This window comes from Brachyistius frenatus, unplaced genomic scaffold, assembly GCF_029030835.1.
Source record: "Brachyistius frenatus isolate BFR_SWC_R1_liver_20210118 unplaced genomic scaffold, ASM2903083v1 Contig_46, whole genome shotgun sequence".
Taxonomy (NCBI): domain Eukaryota; kingdom Metazoa; phylum Chordata; class Actinopteri; family Embiotocidae; genus Brachyistius; species Brachyistius frenatus.
Genome location: NW_027210645.1, coordinates 1,485,768 through 1,501,769, shown reverse-complemented (window position 1 = coordinate 1,501,769; position 16,002 = coordinate 1,485,768). Strand labels below are relative to the sequence as shown.

Sequence of the window (16,002 nt, the reverse complement as noted above, 5' to 3'; positions counted from 1 at the left end):
TGTCAGTCTACTTTACGCCAGCTCACGGTATTCTACAACTTTTACGGTTCCTTTTTCAAGATTACAACGTGCCACCGCGTCTGAAAAAGGCTCCTCAGACCTTTGAGAAGACTAATCAGATTCCTCTCATCTATCCATTTAATGACCCTCATTTTCTCTCCTTCAACCTGTCTCCTTTTTGCTTCTCCCACCTCTTCTCTGTCTGTGGTGATGTAATAAGATTAGGGAAAATGTCTTGAGATGACTTCTCCATCGCAGGTCAACATCTGCCATTTTGTTTGATGATGAAGATAGAAACTGAAAGTCAGTTTTCATCGGGCGCTTTTGTTACATCAGAAGAAGCAGAGGAGTTTTCACACAACATCTTTCCAGGACCATGCGAAGGAAACAGAAGGTTAGAAAGGTGTTGAGGGTCTTATTATTCTGATTGAGTTCAAACTCCTTGTTCCAGAGACTCAGGAGGAGCGCAGGAGGCATTTTAAATTAGCTGACAGAAAGAAAAGACTTAGATATCAGCTTGTTGATGAGAAGAATCATCCCAATGCAGGAGTATTTTTACTGTATTGAAACCTCAAAGTTTGTCAGGTTACCTTCCCAATCTTATTCAATCCAAACAGGAGCTGTAATTCTGTACCTACTCTTTACCCTAAATCTGGTTGTTTGTCAGCACAATTTGGATGAGTTTTTGTGCGTGCTCACATTTCAAAATAGACAAAAAGAACAGTCTTTGTCTGGTTTCATCCGTGAGTCTTAACATTTTACAAAGGATTTACTTTAGGAAGTCTTGCACTGTGTCCGAAGACGAAAAGCATCGAATATAAAATGGTTTTTAAATCGTTCTCCACTGAGTCCATCATCTTTTTAGAAGGGCGATACTAAATCAGTGGAACACCCCTTAAATTAAACCTAAATGTATCACATTATTTCATTGTCTCCTGCTATATGGAAGTCGTGATAGCTGTAAAAGGCTATAAGATGATGCTCTCAGTATAAAACAACAACAAGCCTAAACATAATGACAACACCAGCCTGATAAACCTGCCAAAGCCAAGATGTTGACAGTAGTCCTGTTAAGTCCTGTAATTACGAGTTGGAGCTACATTAGACGTGATCCTCAACACCCTGTGGTTGGGTTTGTTTCTGCTTGGACCACAGTCAGTTGGTAATCTCCATTAGCCCATCTGATTATAATGATTTGTCCTGTGTCCAAGTCACTTAGATCTCTAGATCTGCCCATTTCTGCCACATCCATCCATCTGGGCCAAAGGTAAGTTCTCCCTTACATAAAAATTGAATTTGTTAATATTATGATACTAAAATGCTCGTTATAACAACCCTAAATCAAAAAAACAAAACAAAACAAAACCTGACATCAGCATTGGCCATCAAATTTTAGATTACCTTCTTTCACTGGTATGAGCTTTTTTCTTGCCACTTTTTTTTCCAGAGAGCTAACGACTCTCACCTCTGTAGATGGAGCTTGCTGGTGTTAATGATCCTGTCTTTAAGCAGACCAATGGATGTATCACCTCGGGCACTCAACTGCTTAATCATGAGGGGACAAAAAACGGGAGCAGACAGGGAGAGATGAAGTGTGGGGTGAAGGGAGGGCAGGGTAGGGGGTGGTGGGCTGAGGCAACCGTGACTATCACCTCGAATCGGACAACGATTTCACTCTGGTGACTTCACATGGAAAGAGAAGAAGAGCAAGGGGGGTGATGATGGGAAAAAAGGGGGAGAGGAGTAAAAGATAGTCTGACAGATCCTTAATTAGCTCTGCTCATAAGTAAGAGAGAAGCTAGGCAGGGAGAAGGAGGGAGAAGTGAGGTAATGTACGTGCAAGGATCATGTCAGCCATTTTACCCCATTTGTTACTGTTGCTACACCTAACAAACGCTTATGCAGTTTACAATGGTAACCGCAGTCGAGTTTCCAATTAGTCAGCTGCACGGTGTTGCTAGCCGCTGGCTAATTGAGCGAATGTCAGCTCTGTGAGTTGGGTAAAAGAGCTGACTGGCTGAGTTTCCAACTAACTTGTTTTAAAACAAGAATTGCATGAATTATACCCAGTCCTGGGAGTCTGTGAAGCCAGAGGCTTTTTGGATCGAACCCCCAGTGGCCCTCGGTGGTATTGCAAATTTAGGCTCTTCCGCACAAGCTTCCCTTTTCAGAGCCCAAAGCCACGTCCACTTTTAAAAACAGTCTCTGGCACCCACGAACAAAAGTTTGGTATCACAAGAACCCTAAATCCAGTAAAGAGCAGGACAAAGCATCTAAAGTTATCAAAGCACTCAAGCAGTGTGTGCCCTGGTTATGAACATCATCTGTAACACTGCAAACTAATCGAACCCAGTTAACGGAGTCCGCCTCGGTCTTGTAAGTAACGTGTGCTGGTTGTAAGCTAGTTAGCCTCACACGCTAATGACTGAAGCCTATATTAGAGTAGATAACCATTAATGGAGGATCATTATATTATCAATATTCTCACTAGCAGTGTTATTGTGCGCAATGTTTTGTCATTGTTTCGAGTGCAAACTCTGATGTCAGTATTATTGTTATCACATTATAAAATCATATGTACTTCACACACAGATTTACACACGAACACAGTCAAGCACACACACACACACACACACACATGCACACACACACACACACACACACACACACACACACACACACACACACACACACACACACACACACACACACACACACACACACACACACACACACACACACACACACACACACACACACACACACACATGCACACACACACACACACACACACACACACACACACACACACATGCACACACACACACACACACACACACACACACACACACACACACACACACACACACACACACACACACACACACACACACACACACACACACACACACACACACACACACACACACACACATACACGCACACCTGTTTGCACACTTGCTTTTCATGTCCCTGGCCTGTATATTTCCTGAATGCCCCCAACCTGTACACACAAGTCACACACACACACACACACACACACACACACACACACACACACACACACACACACACACACACACACACACACTCACACCGACAAAAACCTGTCGCAGGAGAAGATACACGTTTCACTGCCATGGCTACCGTGAAGCTGACCCAGTTTCCATGGTGACATAGACGGGTCGGTTGCCGGCTGCCAATCCCCAGGACACACCCATGTCTCACTGACACAGAGAGCAAGAGAGGGATGGAGAGACAGAGGACTGGAGGGACAAAAGAGTTTTAAAGAGGGACATGAAGAGATGAGAGCGGGACAGGAGAGGCAAGTAGTTCAAAAAACATCCTACTTTACTCAAATTAGACTCCAGTGTCTCCAAAAACTACCTTTAAACCCTCTGTGTACATTTGCATTTGCTTATGATTACATGAGTTTATGTGCAAATAACATGAGACACCATTTATAGCACGTTTTGCAATTTAAGCTTTTTGTGCGGACATGAGCAATGCAGGTATTTTTATACAAATAAGAGGCTGAGAGAATTTTTCATGCAAATCTGTGGTTAACTTTTTGAGGTATGAACAAAAATGATTAAGTCTGACAACCTTATGGTTAAAGGTTTTAAGGGGGCCGTGGACAGTTATTAATGCCATATTCTCTAAAGCAATCACAGAAATCAAGAACACAGTCGGATCTAATAAAGAGACATGTAATCAATCTAGCTATTTGGACCAGCAAAGTGAAAACAGTGCTACATTTACACTGATGACGACACTTTTTCTGTAATTATCACACCATTAACCAGTCAATATGGAGTAAAGTCCATGTTTATTTAACAACAATTATTTATTAACTTAAAATGTGTTTATTGTGTTTACATTAGATCAGAATCATCTTAAGTTAGCGTGTTAGCATGCTAATATTTGGTCATCAACACTTTAGTCAAAGTATCAGTCATAACAACGTTATGACTGATACTTTGACATTTAAGATCAAGTTTAACTTTTGACCTGATGGTGAAGCTTGATGAAAGTCAGTGAATGGCTTTCCATCCAATAGATGTTCACTCATAAGTACAAATTTAATAAATAATGTGTTCGTGTTAATGTTGATATTAAGGAGCAATCCACCATGACGTCACCCATTGGTATATGAATTGCTGTTTTGTAGCCTCCAATCTGGCATTTTCACCTTCACCATCCTGGTTTTTTGGAGCCAGAAGTGACCATATGTGTACGAGACGCCACCCACACCGGTAACCTGACTGCACCCTCAACATGACAATCAAACCAGTAACGTCTCGAAACATAGCTCTCTTTGAGCCCTACTATCTAATCAATGATGGAAATATTTTATGAAGGACCACCAGAACACTGATCAGAAGGGAATTTAGCAGATAGATTAATTTACTTTTTATTGTATGAAAAAAGTTGGTGCTTTTTGAATAGAAGTTAATGGAGCCTAATTTTTGGAACCCGTCCCTCGTGGCTCTCAGTGCTATTCAGTTGTATAGAGCACACAATTTATATTCAACCTTTTAATTTCTTGTAATTTTATAATCCTAAAATAAAAAACCTTCTTTCCAATGACATTTCTACATCCAATACATGAGATAATAAGAGTGAGATTTCCCTCGCTCTTCTCCTGCACATTTTTCCATTCTTGCTTTGCTCTTTACCCGAACCTTCGTCTGTTCTATCTTACAGCCACGAAACGACTTCTGTGGCAGAACAAAGTTGGAAATCAGTTTCTATTCCTGTACATATAAATGTATTACAGCAGACAGAGGGTGATGTATGTTACACAGACCCTCAAATAACTGCCGGGGTAAATTTAGACACAGCTCACCTCGGGCACAGTAGAAGAGAATAGAATATATGAATGAGAGTCGGGCTGTGGGATGAGCTGCACGAGTCCGCATTTACTATGACAAAGATAACAGGTGGTGGACATTTGTGGCTTGTTTGTGTGCACAGAGCGGGTGACGGAGGGAGGAAAGGAGGGAGGGCGAGAGGTGACAGGGATTTTCACTTCAAAGGCAGGCAAGAGCACAACACAGATTAAAGCCCACCAGGAATCAAAGAGCCTCAGGTGGTAGGCAACACACAGGTGTCCCCCGTGTACGTGTGTGTGTGTGTGTGTGTGTGTGTGTGTGTGTGTGTGTGTGTGTGTGTGTGTGTGTGTGTGTGTGTGTGTGTGTGTGTGTGTGTGTGTGTGTGTGTGTGTGTGTGTGTGTGTTGGTGCGCGTGGCAGTGCATGTTTGTTGTGTTGTAGAAGAGGGAGACCACACTTATTTTTACCTCCCTGTCTCCCCCAGGACCTTTCTGGGTTCTTGCTGCCTGTAGTCGGTCGGTGCGAGTCAGGACCGGCAGTGTTGGAAGTGCTGTTGACGGACACGAGGGACGTCTTTCGCAGACCGGAGCTGCTCTTCTGTGGGTGTTCAGATGTCCACCGGGTGCAACGATCGAGCACCATTTACAGCGTGCAGTGCTCTCCTCCGCACGAAACGATCCGCTGCCTCGACTACTTCAAAGTAAACGAACCAATCCAACAATGTAAAACTTGCTAAAGTAGTAAGTAATGAGTGAAAGTTATGAGTGAAGTACAGACTTACACAGGAAAACATACTATGCTACGTTCAAATGGTGTCGTGTTCATGGGAAGAGTCCACGTGAATGTCCCCCTCCTGTGGTTCTAACGACCTCAGACCTCTGAATTATCTGAAAGGTCAGAGGTCACGAGTTGTGACATGTTTTCTGATGTTTTTAGAAATAGTGGAAGGTCCATTCTTTTCAATGTCATTTCTCAAGAACGACTTGAGGGAATTTCCTCAAACTTGGCACAAACGTTCACTTGGTGTCACCAATGAAGTGATTCGATTTTCGCCAGTCAAAGGTCAAAGTGGCCTCGCAAAACACATTTGTGGCTGTAACGCAAGAATTTATAAGCTCGTTATACGACACAATTTTGCACAAATGTCTAATAGGATAAAATAGTTAAGTGATGACACCTTATATTCAAAAGGTCAAAGGTCAGCTTTGCAGTAAAAATCAATCACCAATCTTTGGTGTCTACCTTGAAATTGTGGTGATTGTATAGATATTCTGTGCTGTTCAGATGAAGATGTGTGTGAAGCATGTATGCTTTATTAGTTATAGCTTCCTTGGAGCAGCATTTATATTTGAAGCATTGTCTACATTTTTGTCTTTTTTTGCAAGAGAATGCCAAAATAATTGAAAATGAGAATTACATTATACCCTCCTACATACACATGCAGAAAAAGGGCCACTTTCCTCCATTTGTCGAGGTCAGTTTAGCTCAGAAAATGGATTTGATGGCAACAGGAAGATGGAGGTGCAACGAGTGTAAAGAGTGTGCCGAGAGAAAGAGATAAATACAGAGAGGAAAAAGTGAGAAATGTGAAAAGATAAAGGAGAGGTGGAGATCACGTGTCCTTGAACAGCATGCATTTCGAATCTATTTTTTTTTTTTTCTCACTCCTGACAGGTGACACATCTTCTACTGAGATTTGTGTTTTCACACCAAGGAAGGAAAACCTCTGACAGCCAATCACACAGACGTATGAAGGTGTTTACCACAGATAGACAGATAGAGGAAGCCACTTTAGACTGTTGACATTTACCTTGTGTTTCACCTTGTAACTCAAGTAGCATTACAGAGAGGGAGAAATAGGGGGAACTATTGAACACACACACACACACACACACACACACACACACACACACACACACACACACACACACACACACACACTCTGAAGTGCCCCCCCCCCCCTCCCGTCCTATGCAGATAGCTAGCCCCCCACCCCCCACCCAGCGTGGGCCACAGGACTGAACCTCTCAGCTCTCCCCTCGCTGCCGGCCACAGCTCTCCACACACCCACTCACCACTCCACCGGCGAGGAGAAGAGTGTGTGTGAACTCCGTTTACCGCCCCGACTGCTAAAGTAGGATTGTGCGATGCCTAAAAAGCGTCTCTCTCCGCTCACGCTCACGCCGAGCAAGAAGCAGAATCTATCAGCTTAACACCCCTCCTCTGCTCCCCTTGTTTTGGCTGTCTTCCAAGTCCACATAGCGACGCACATGGGTAAACACACACACACACACACACACACACACACACACACACACACACACACACACACACACACACACACACACACACACACACACACATAAATACACTTACACAAGCCGACAAGTGTCTGCTTCAGCACCGGTTGCTATAGCAACACGGTCAGCAGCGTTCTTGCTCTTTGGCTTCGCCGAGCATCACAGTGAGGCCAGTTGGTATTTGAAGTACACTCATGCACACGCACGCGTCTCTGTACACACGCACACACACACAGTACACACATGCATTCGCGTCCAGACACATCATAAAACACGCATGAAGGGTTTTCTCTTGCACATGTGGCTAGTATGACAGTTACATTTTATTTATTTGGAACATTTCCGGAGGTGATTTGGTGTCTGTCAGCTGCCTCAACGTGAAGAGAACAGAAGTGCACAAACAATCCAAAAAAAAAATCGTATTTCTACCATCTGCAGCGCAAACACAGAAAATGCATCGACAACCACAATCAAATCGAGTCATTTTATTTATATAGCGCATTTAAATACGATAAGAGTCAATAAAAATAAAATAAGCAACAAAACCAAGAGAAAGAAATTAAATGCAATATGAAGCCAGGAGAATACACACAGAAATTACATGAACACTACAAAACATAATACAAAATTAAACTGAGCATAATGAGTAAATGAATACGTTTTAAAGTTCAAGTTTATGGTCAAATACATTGAAAGTATAGATGTACATTTGAATTCAGTTGCCACAGCTACCTGTCTTAACTTTCTAGAAAACTGCAAATATGACAATATAGCAAATAATAAATGAATAAATAATCAGCAATGGTAAAATAGTGAGGCTAAAATATCACGAGTAAAATACTCTTAAAAAAATAGATCGTACATCAATAATCAATAAATAGTCATTGAGGTGCTTTATGTTCATTAGTCTAGATGTCTGGGAGTAGAAACTGTCTGCAGAAATTGACTAGAGCTTTTCCTGACATTCCATAATTTTCAGGCATCACAGATAATTAATTATTGCAGTTAGTGTTCAGAGAGCAGGAGAGGGTGTCTGTGATCAGAATAGCCCAAACTCTGAAATTTGTCACCATTTCCATAGTATTGTTGCTTTAACCTGGTGCCTTCGCAAAACTAACTTTGGAGATTTGAAGACTGGTAGTGAATGATGTGTTCTCGAAGGGGAAGTTGCTCCAAAGTTTAGTAGCTGCCCCTGAGACCGACAGGTCTGCCCGATAAATTCCCATCTGGATTGTGAAGACACCTGCTGGTCCAGAGACCTGAGCTATCAGCCCATGACATGCACATTATGTAAAGGATAAGTGTGAGGACATCTGAGTATAAACCCATAAGGGATTGTTGGGCATGTTGGTGTGAAACACTGGTCATTAGTCTGCAGCCTCCTCTCATTAGCGGAGGTTTTTCACCAGATGTTGGAGGATCAGGAAGGTCGAGCACTGATGTTCGGTGACGACACCTGTGTTTGTGCTCAGGGACATCATCGTGATGGAACAGTAAAGGACCAAACAGGAAGTTAAAAGGACAATCATTTCTCAAATATCATTATATGCTATTTCATTTCATTTCATTTTCATTTTATACACTTTATTAATCCCCGAGGGGAAATTTCTTCGCTACAGCAGGGGGGCTCTCAGGGGGGAGCTGCTGCAGCAGGCTGCCACTAGCGCGGCGCCAGGTAACCTGACCTGAGGTGCATGTTTTTGGATGAGGGTAGTCCAAATAGTTTTGGCCACATACTGTATCACTATATTATAATTTGTTTTATCAATTAATACTCTCAAATACACAAATATACTGTGAGAAGAGGAAATATAATTTCAGCACCATGGACAGCACAGAGTGAAATCCCAGTAATGAGCACATGTGACCACCAGAGGGAGACACAGCTTCATTTTAGCAGCATTCTAACAACTGAGAGGTCTTCAGCAGACTTCTGTTTCTGACCTCTGACCTCAGGCTTACTTGTGATGCAGAATCCTACAAAGAGGCTTCAAATAAAGTGTCATTGAAATCTTCAGAAACCAAACATAGATTGAACTTTATTTTCCTCCTATTGTTTATGGATGTATGTAGATGTATGTATGTTTGCCTCTAGTTATGATGTCACTTTTGTCTCTCCCACTCATTGTTTGTGGCCTGTTTTGTCTTTTGTTTCTCTCTAACCTTGATAACAGGATCTACAATCCTAAAGTTCAACATCCAAATGAATAACTGGAAGAGAAATGATCCTCTACATGAAGGAACCTGATAAAGAGTTCAAATTGGAAAGCTTCCCTGAGCTTCTTGGCTCATAGTTGAAGTTAGTTTCATTGAATTCAATGTTATCAAAATGATGTAAAAGATACTTCTCTTTGTTTTGCATCCCGCATCCTTCTTTCTGCCAGGACGAGATTAGAAAAGATGGCTAGAAAGCTTTTTTTTCTCTCCTGAGACGCATTACAATAACATGCTAATGTGCACGTTTCTGTATGCTTTTAATTAACAGCAAGATAAGACTGGTATAAAATCTGCCTGTAGCCATTAATGTTACCTTTACAACAGCCTCACAAGCATTTATCTTAAACATGATGATGCTTCATGAAGCAAACTCTGACACTGAAGTCAGAAACATGCTGCAAGATTTCTCTAAATGAAACGATAAACAGTAAAATACACTTTGAGAACTTAACAAATACTTCAGTCAATAACTCCAAACTTTTGACTCCCAGCACAACACAACGGAGTCCAGAGCAGAACAGTCCAAACTGCGGTCCAGGGGCCAAGTGTGACCATGTTAATTTTCTGTTATGTATTATGTTTTAATGAAATGTAATTTCACGTAATATAAACATGTATTTTTGGCCCTTGACCCTTCATCCACATTTATTTTTGGCCCTTCATGTGAAAGAATTTGGGCTCCCTTGCCACAGAGACACGTGCAGCAGGTGTATATCTGGGGAAAAAAAAATGCAGATTCAGTTTTAATTAATAAAATGTGCTTTATGATGGAGGGAGAAATATCCTGCACTTCCAACTAAGGTCAAGATGGATGCTGACACGGAGCTCTGGACAAGTAGACCAGAAAAAACAGCATTGAGTGAGAAAAGCTTTTGGTCGACAGACTATAATGATCTTTGATGAATGCCTTCATAGGATTTTGAGATCTACTATCATAAGACTTTCTCTCCAGCTAATCTTTTTTTTAAATAAGTCTAAAAAATATAACACCAACCAAAAAAAATTTTTTACAATGCACCACTGAGAGAAAATAGTTTTGGCTAATACGTATGAAGTTGGAAATTTCAACAAGAGACGACTAAAATTGTTAGAAAAAAAAAAATCTTTATTTAGTTTATTGCATGTTAACATGTGCACATTGGTATAGTATAGAGTCTATCTGATGGCTGTCTGAGGGAAACACCACGTGCCTTAAACAGTGTTCACACACGCAAGAGGAAAAAAACAAACATACAAAGAGTGTACGATATGTGGACGTGACATGACACGTCATATCAAACTCAGAAATGAACTGCATAGATGTTATCAAACGTAGATTCTCCATGAAATATCGCACGTGAACTCCTGTCTAAAACTTACAGAGTGTAAACGACAGAACAGCAGATCGGTGAGCCGCATTCCTGCCAACAAACAGGGAACATTTGGCAGCAGGTCTTAACAGGACACCGAGAGAGAGGACGAAATGTCGTCTGTTTAGAGACACTTCTTAAACTGGATTTTCTGGATGCAAAGTTCCTAAGTGAAGAATTGCCTCTCGGGATTTAGAAACACAGTTAAATATATGTTTTGGTTTAAGAACACAGATGAAGAGTGATGTGTCTCAGCTGACTGACTGCTGGCATGACGCCGCACTGTTTCTTTGGTGGTAAGACTTTGAATGGGTTCGTCCCAAAAAGCACACTGGCAGGATTTAAGTAGTCGAGCGTCGACTTGTGTGAAGTAGATCCACTAACTGTCACAGTGACCGAGTGCCCAAGAAAACTGTGCCCCCCCCCCCCACACACACACACACACACACTACTTAGTTAGGGTCAAGAAAAGGTCATGGTTTCAGTTGCTCATGCTACTAAAAAGAAATCCAAATCGACTTCTTCTGCTTTCTCCCGAACTCAAAGATTGTGAAAGTCAGAACAGACTTCTTTGTCACATGACCTCCCTCTTTGACCCCGGTCATACATGCGTGTGTTTTTTCACGCCGAGGGTGCGGACAAAATGTGACACAGTCACGGCATCCTCTAGTGGACTGACGGGCACATCACATGCTTTGGCGTGATACTGGGACGCCAGATGCATGGAGGTCTACCAGAGGACATCTCATCAGGAATATTAGTGTCCTGTGTGTTGTCATTTTTCCCACATGACACCACTCGTCCACTACAGGACTGTGAGAGTGCATGTAACTGCTCGTGTGTGAGTTTTGCTACCTCTGTGTATTCCAGTGAGCCTGTTGAGTGTTTGACCACTGGAGGCACTGCAGAGCATTAAAGGTTCTGACATCTGCATCCCTGTGAAGACCCACTTCCACACAGTGCGCTCATATGTGTCCACAGTTGTTGGTGCTGCTGGGGCCAGTAAAAGAGGAGAAGAAGAAGATAAAGGTCACAGCATGTCAACATGTAAACAACGCAGGTTTCAAGACACACACACACACACACACACACAAAAAGGATTCGGAAATACACTCTGTGGTCACTTTTTGAAGCTCACCTGTAAAATGTAACACAATCCAAAAGTGAAGCTCAGCCATGAATTCTATCTTTAAGAATAATAAATCTCAGCTATGACAGAGAGGTATTCATTTACCGATAATGTTTACCACCAGATAAGAGGAGGAAGTTGAATTCTGTTGGAGAGTGTTAACAAGGACTGGCTTTGAGCTTTGTGAAGGTGGAATATGAGGCAGAGCTGTTGTGCTGGATTGCAATAAGTTGGATATTGTGGGTGTACCTAATATAGTGGCCATGCAGTGTATTTCATGAGGTAGGAAGTGCTTACAATTGGTTGTTGCATCTTAAGGGTAAAAATTAAAAAAAAATTGGTGATAAAACAGTAAGTGTAAAGTACAAGTATGAATAAATCTATACAGGGTATCTTTACGTGTCTTGGTCAGCTGCGATCTGATTGGATATGCCTTGAAAATAAAAGAAATAGCAGCATTTAAAGTGACAGTATCTTCAGAGGCGTCAACGCAGAAGTCCCATTTTAGGATGCGCGATGACCACACAGCGTGGATCTCTGCCGTCAACACTGGCGCAACAGAATGCCCTACGTTTGGAAAGAGCTGGTGGGACGGACGAAGCGCCGGCCTGCTGTCACTTTGACATGTCCTGCTCCTCCATGCCAGCTTGTGTCATGAGCTCGGTCACGTTCTTCTCCAGGTCATCGATGCGGTTTCCCATCTGATCGAGTGTGGAAGTTAAGAAAATCCTTTTACATCACATCTACATTCCCTTCATGTGTCACAGCCACGTTTACGATACCACATCCAACACTGGCTCCAAAGGTAAAGACAAAATGCTTCTTGAAGCCTATCAGTGGTTGTTGTAATGGTCCCCACTTACCACGGCAATGTTAATAGCATCTAAACTAGAAGGACACTGGAGTGACTGGACTGTCCTACACGGCTCAAAACATACATGACCTGCGTGACACTGCATGCCTGTTTCCTGGAAGATATTTTGACATGTTATTGTAGGTTTAAATAAAATACGTGTGACAGAACCTGTGCTTTTGCTAGTGTTACCCCGTTTCAGTATTAACTTACGATCTGGATCAGGATAACCAATCTGGATAAGGAGAAAAACATGTTCATGTGAGGTGTAAATGAGGGCAAAACAAACTGAGATCAGAGTCCGGTCAGATCAACCAGACCTCATGTAGAAGTGGTCGGGTTGACGCCATGATGGGACGTAACTGCAGTCTGCACGATGTGATCAACCTTTGACGGAAAAAAAATCTGCTCATCAAGTAGAAAGCAGGAAGATGTTAGCATTGGAAATAAAAAACAAGGGTTGGTGCAACATCCAATCAGCCAAAGGTGCAAATGCTCTTAACTCTCTGCTGCTGTAATTGGTTGTTTCACATTCAGGCAACTGGTCTGTAAAACTAAACTTAACTTTCCTACAATGTCCCAAGCAATCACAGACAGAGCGTCCCTCCTGCTGATCCAATCCAGCACCAGTTAAAAAAAGGAGAGCCGAGATAACAGCACTGCTTCCTTTCACCTGGGATCAAACCAGGTGTTCATGCAAAGACAAAGTGTGCTCACACCCAAAGTTGGTTTGATTTAAGTTTGGTTTGATTGTTTACTGGACTTTGTATCAGGTCAACTGATAAATAAAAACCCTGACTGACACATTTTGTGAAAGCTTCCTAAAGTGAGGATGTATTTTGAACGCGCCCGATCGACCAGGTGTTTTATTTTGACAGGGAGGACGCGTTTCTGATTGACACGCGCTCTCAGGTGTGTTTCAACAAACTGGTTCGCTGCGTCATTTCGGAGCTCCGCCTGAAAGAGAAGGAACTGTAGAAGAAAACACAAGGATATGTTTGGACTCCAGCTGTTCAGACATCGTCTGGAACCTGCCTTGAAGCCGCTGCATCGTTGTCTCCATCTGCAGGGACAGGAAACCGTCAGAAAAAAAAAAAAAAGTCTTCATGCAGATGTTTGCCGTCCCGGTGGTGCGTTCATCAAAACAAACTTACCACCTCGGTCATGTCTTTAGATGCTTTACAGTCTGGGTTTGACATCGTTTTGTTCCGGCAAATTCCACCTTAATTTAAACGGACACCACGCGACATAAAGGTGAATATTTGCTTCGCTAAACCGGGCAGTGACACCGACGTTAAAGATCCAGATCGAGTTTCCTTCCACGTAAAGCTGTGACTCTCATAACTTTGCGGAATGCTGAGTTGACACATTGTGCAGAAAGTGACTTCCGCTCGTCGTGCCCGTCTTTTCAAAATAAAAGGGGCGTTTGACGGAAAGCGTTGTTATATTTTCTCTTGTGTGAAGTAGCAAAGAGAGAATACAAATAGGCTGTATTTTTTGTTAAATGACTATGATGTGCTGAGATAATGACCTAACTTGCCAAGCCCAGAAACCGTTATAATTACAAAATGTGTGTTATGGAAATATATTGATGGTCATTTACTTGTAATTCATTCATTTACAACACATAATTCATCCATGAGTCAAAGCTGTATCACATCATGCCATCAATTTTTGTCAAGTGTCACAGCAAGAAGTGATACATTATTTATGTTTTACAGGAAATATTGCCTTTTCCTTCAAAATTTGCAACGACAAAAGTCTGTTGTAAAGATGCCAAACAATTGCCATTTCGGTGTAAAATGTCTTAGCCTGTTGTTACTTGTATACAACGCCTAAAAACTCATTTCCCATAAATAGAGTCATTGTGCTTTTGTTATGAAGGTGTGTCTCGTTTCATTTCCGGTTTCATGTTATTTGACTTCGTCTGCCCTGACTTTGACATCCGCAATGATTTGTATGCATGGTAGCACATGGGAAGCGCGTTTTATTAACTCTTTGTAAACTGGTTTATCCCGTCAAGCAGGTCACTGTGTGTTTTGTGTGGTGCGGTAGGAAAAACTCCCCCACACGGAGGCTTTGCCTTTTACATAACACATTATCCGGACTTACTGTGACCGATGACAGATGACGAGCTGTCTGCCCCGAGGGTTACATAACGTGCATTAAGCCTTTATAAATCTTTATCATCTAGATTTTGTGTCATTGAAAGTCAAGTATTTTCTCTCCCTGAATAATACATCGTTAGAAAGGCCTGTGATCGAGCGCAGTAAGAAAACACGTCAACTAGAATAAACCACGTTACAATAAATATTTAAAAAGATGAAGCTTTATACTTGGAGCCGAAAACAGTCAGTACAACATGTGCCCGTCTCTCTAAGGCTTCCGCTGTAACGGAAGTTACTGCTCAGTACAATATTTATAGTCTACAGCAGGGCTGGATTTACAAATCAGGGTAGACACGGGGCAGAAATGAGCTACGTCCTCCATTTGTGCCCCTGGGGCCCCCTTCAGTTACTTACATTACCGGTTTGGAAATCTGTCTTGGGTCTGCAGGTGGACTATTTGTGTTACCTTTTATTTTGATTGTGAAATACTGGGATACTTGTGGGGTTTTTTGTGGGGTTTTTTTTTTTTTTTTTTTTTTATCCCAACAAGTTTCAGTTGTTGGGAAAACACTAGTTTTTCCAGTGATGAGAACTCAACGTGCATACGTTCATTTTTGAAAAACAGGCCCGATCCGAGGCTGATCTGAGTATGTTTAAGAAAATATTGACCCACAAAGTGAGAACCTGCCCAACTTAATTACACCGAGTAGAATTTGGACCCGGGATGACTCAGGTACCAGATATGGTGGACCTGGAATGACTTGTACTTCAACAAAAATGTTTTTTTTGTTGTTTTTTTACTCTATCTTTTATGAAATGTTTAATCCCTTAAGGTTTCATATTTATAAAACTTCCAGCACCTAGACATTTTTTTTTCCATATTTGTGACATAATCATAGTGTAAAGCCTATGATCGGATTAGGAGTGCGTGGGCGGGTCCAGTGAGGGAAACATTAAAGCACATTTGCAGAGAACAGCACAATGCTAGAATGTTTTTTTGTTTTTTTTTGGCTGTACCACAACAACACGGCCAACCTTACAATAAACATAAATATCTGTCACTGAGTCAGTGAGTCATCAGAGTTACACCATTGATCAGTTGAATGTCGCTTGAGTGACTGATGAGGTCACCATTGGTTGTAACTTTTTGCACTTCTTTGAAATTCAAAGCCTTTAAGCATTTCATACACTGTCCAGCCACATAGGCTACTA

General features: G+C 41.9%; 1 protein-coding gene across 1 annotated transcript; it reads right to left on the bottom strand.

The window, feature by feature from the left end:
- Positions 1–12,166: 12,166 nt before the first annotated feature.
- Positions 12,167–14,042, bottom strand: LOC138623730 (heat shock factor-binding protein 1-like protein 1). The gene is made up of 3 exons (XM_069703389.1): positions 13,837–14,042; positions 13,671–13,745; positions 12,167–12,530 (listed from the first exon to the last, which is right to left on the bottom strand). Exons 1-3 carry the CDS (start codon positions 13,879–13,881, stop codon positions 12,444–12,446), a joined length of 207 nt encoding a protein of 68 aa, XP_069559490.1. The 5' UTR covers positions 13,882–14,042; the 3' UTR covers positions 12,167–12,443.
- Positions 14,043–16,002: the final 1,960 nt, after the last annotated feature.

What these genes read in the sequence shown, in the direction of transcription:
- LOC138623730 (XM_069703389.1), bottom strand. Translation starts at nt 13,881, where the DNA reads ATGTCAAACCCAGACTGTAAAGCATCTAAAGACATGACCGAGGTG. An exon ending in CTAAAGACATGACCGAGGTG is followed by an intron (nt 13,746 to 13,836) that starts GTAAGTTTGTTT and finishes CTGTCCCTGCAG; the next exon opens with ATGGAGACAACGATGCAGCG. An exon ending in TGGAGTCCAAACATATCCTT is followed by an intron (nt 12,531 to 13,670) that starts GTGTTTTCTTCT and finishes ACACTCGATCAG; the next exon opens with ATGGGAAACCGCATCGATGA.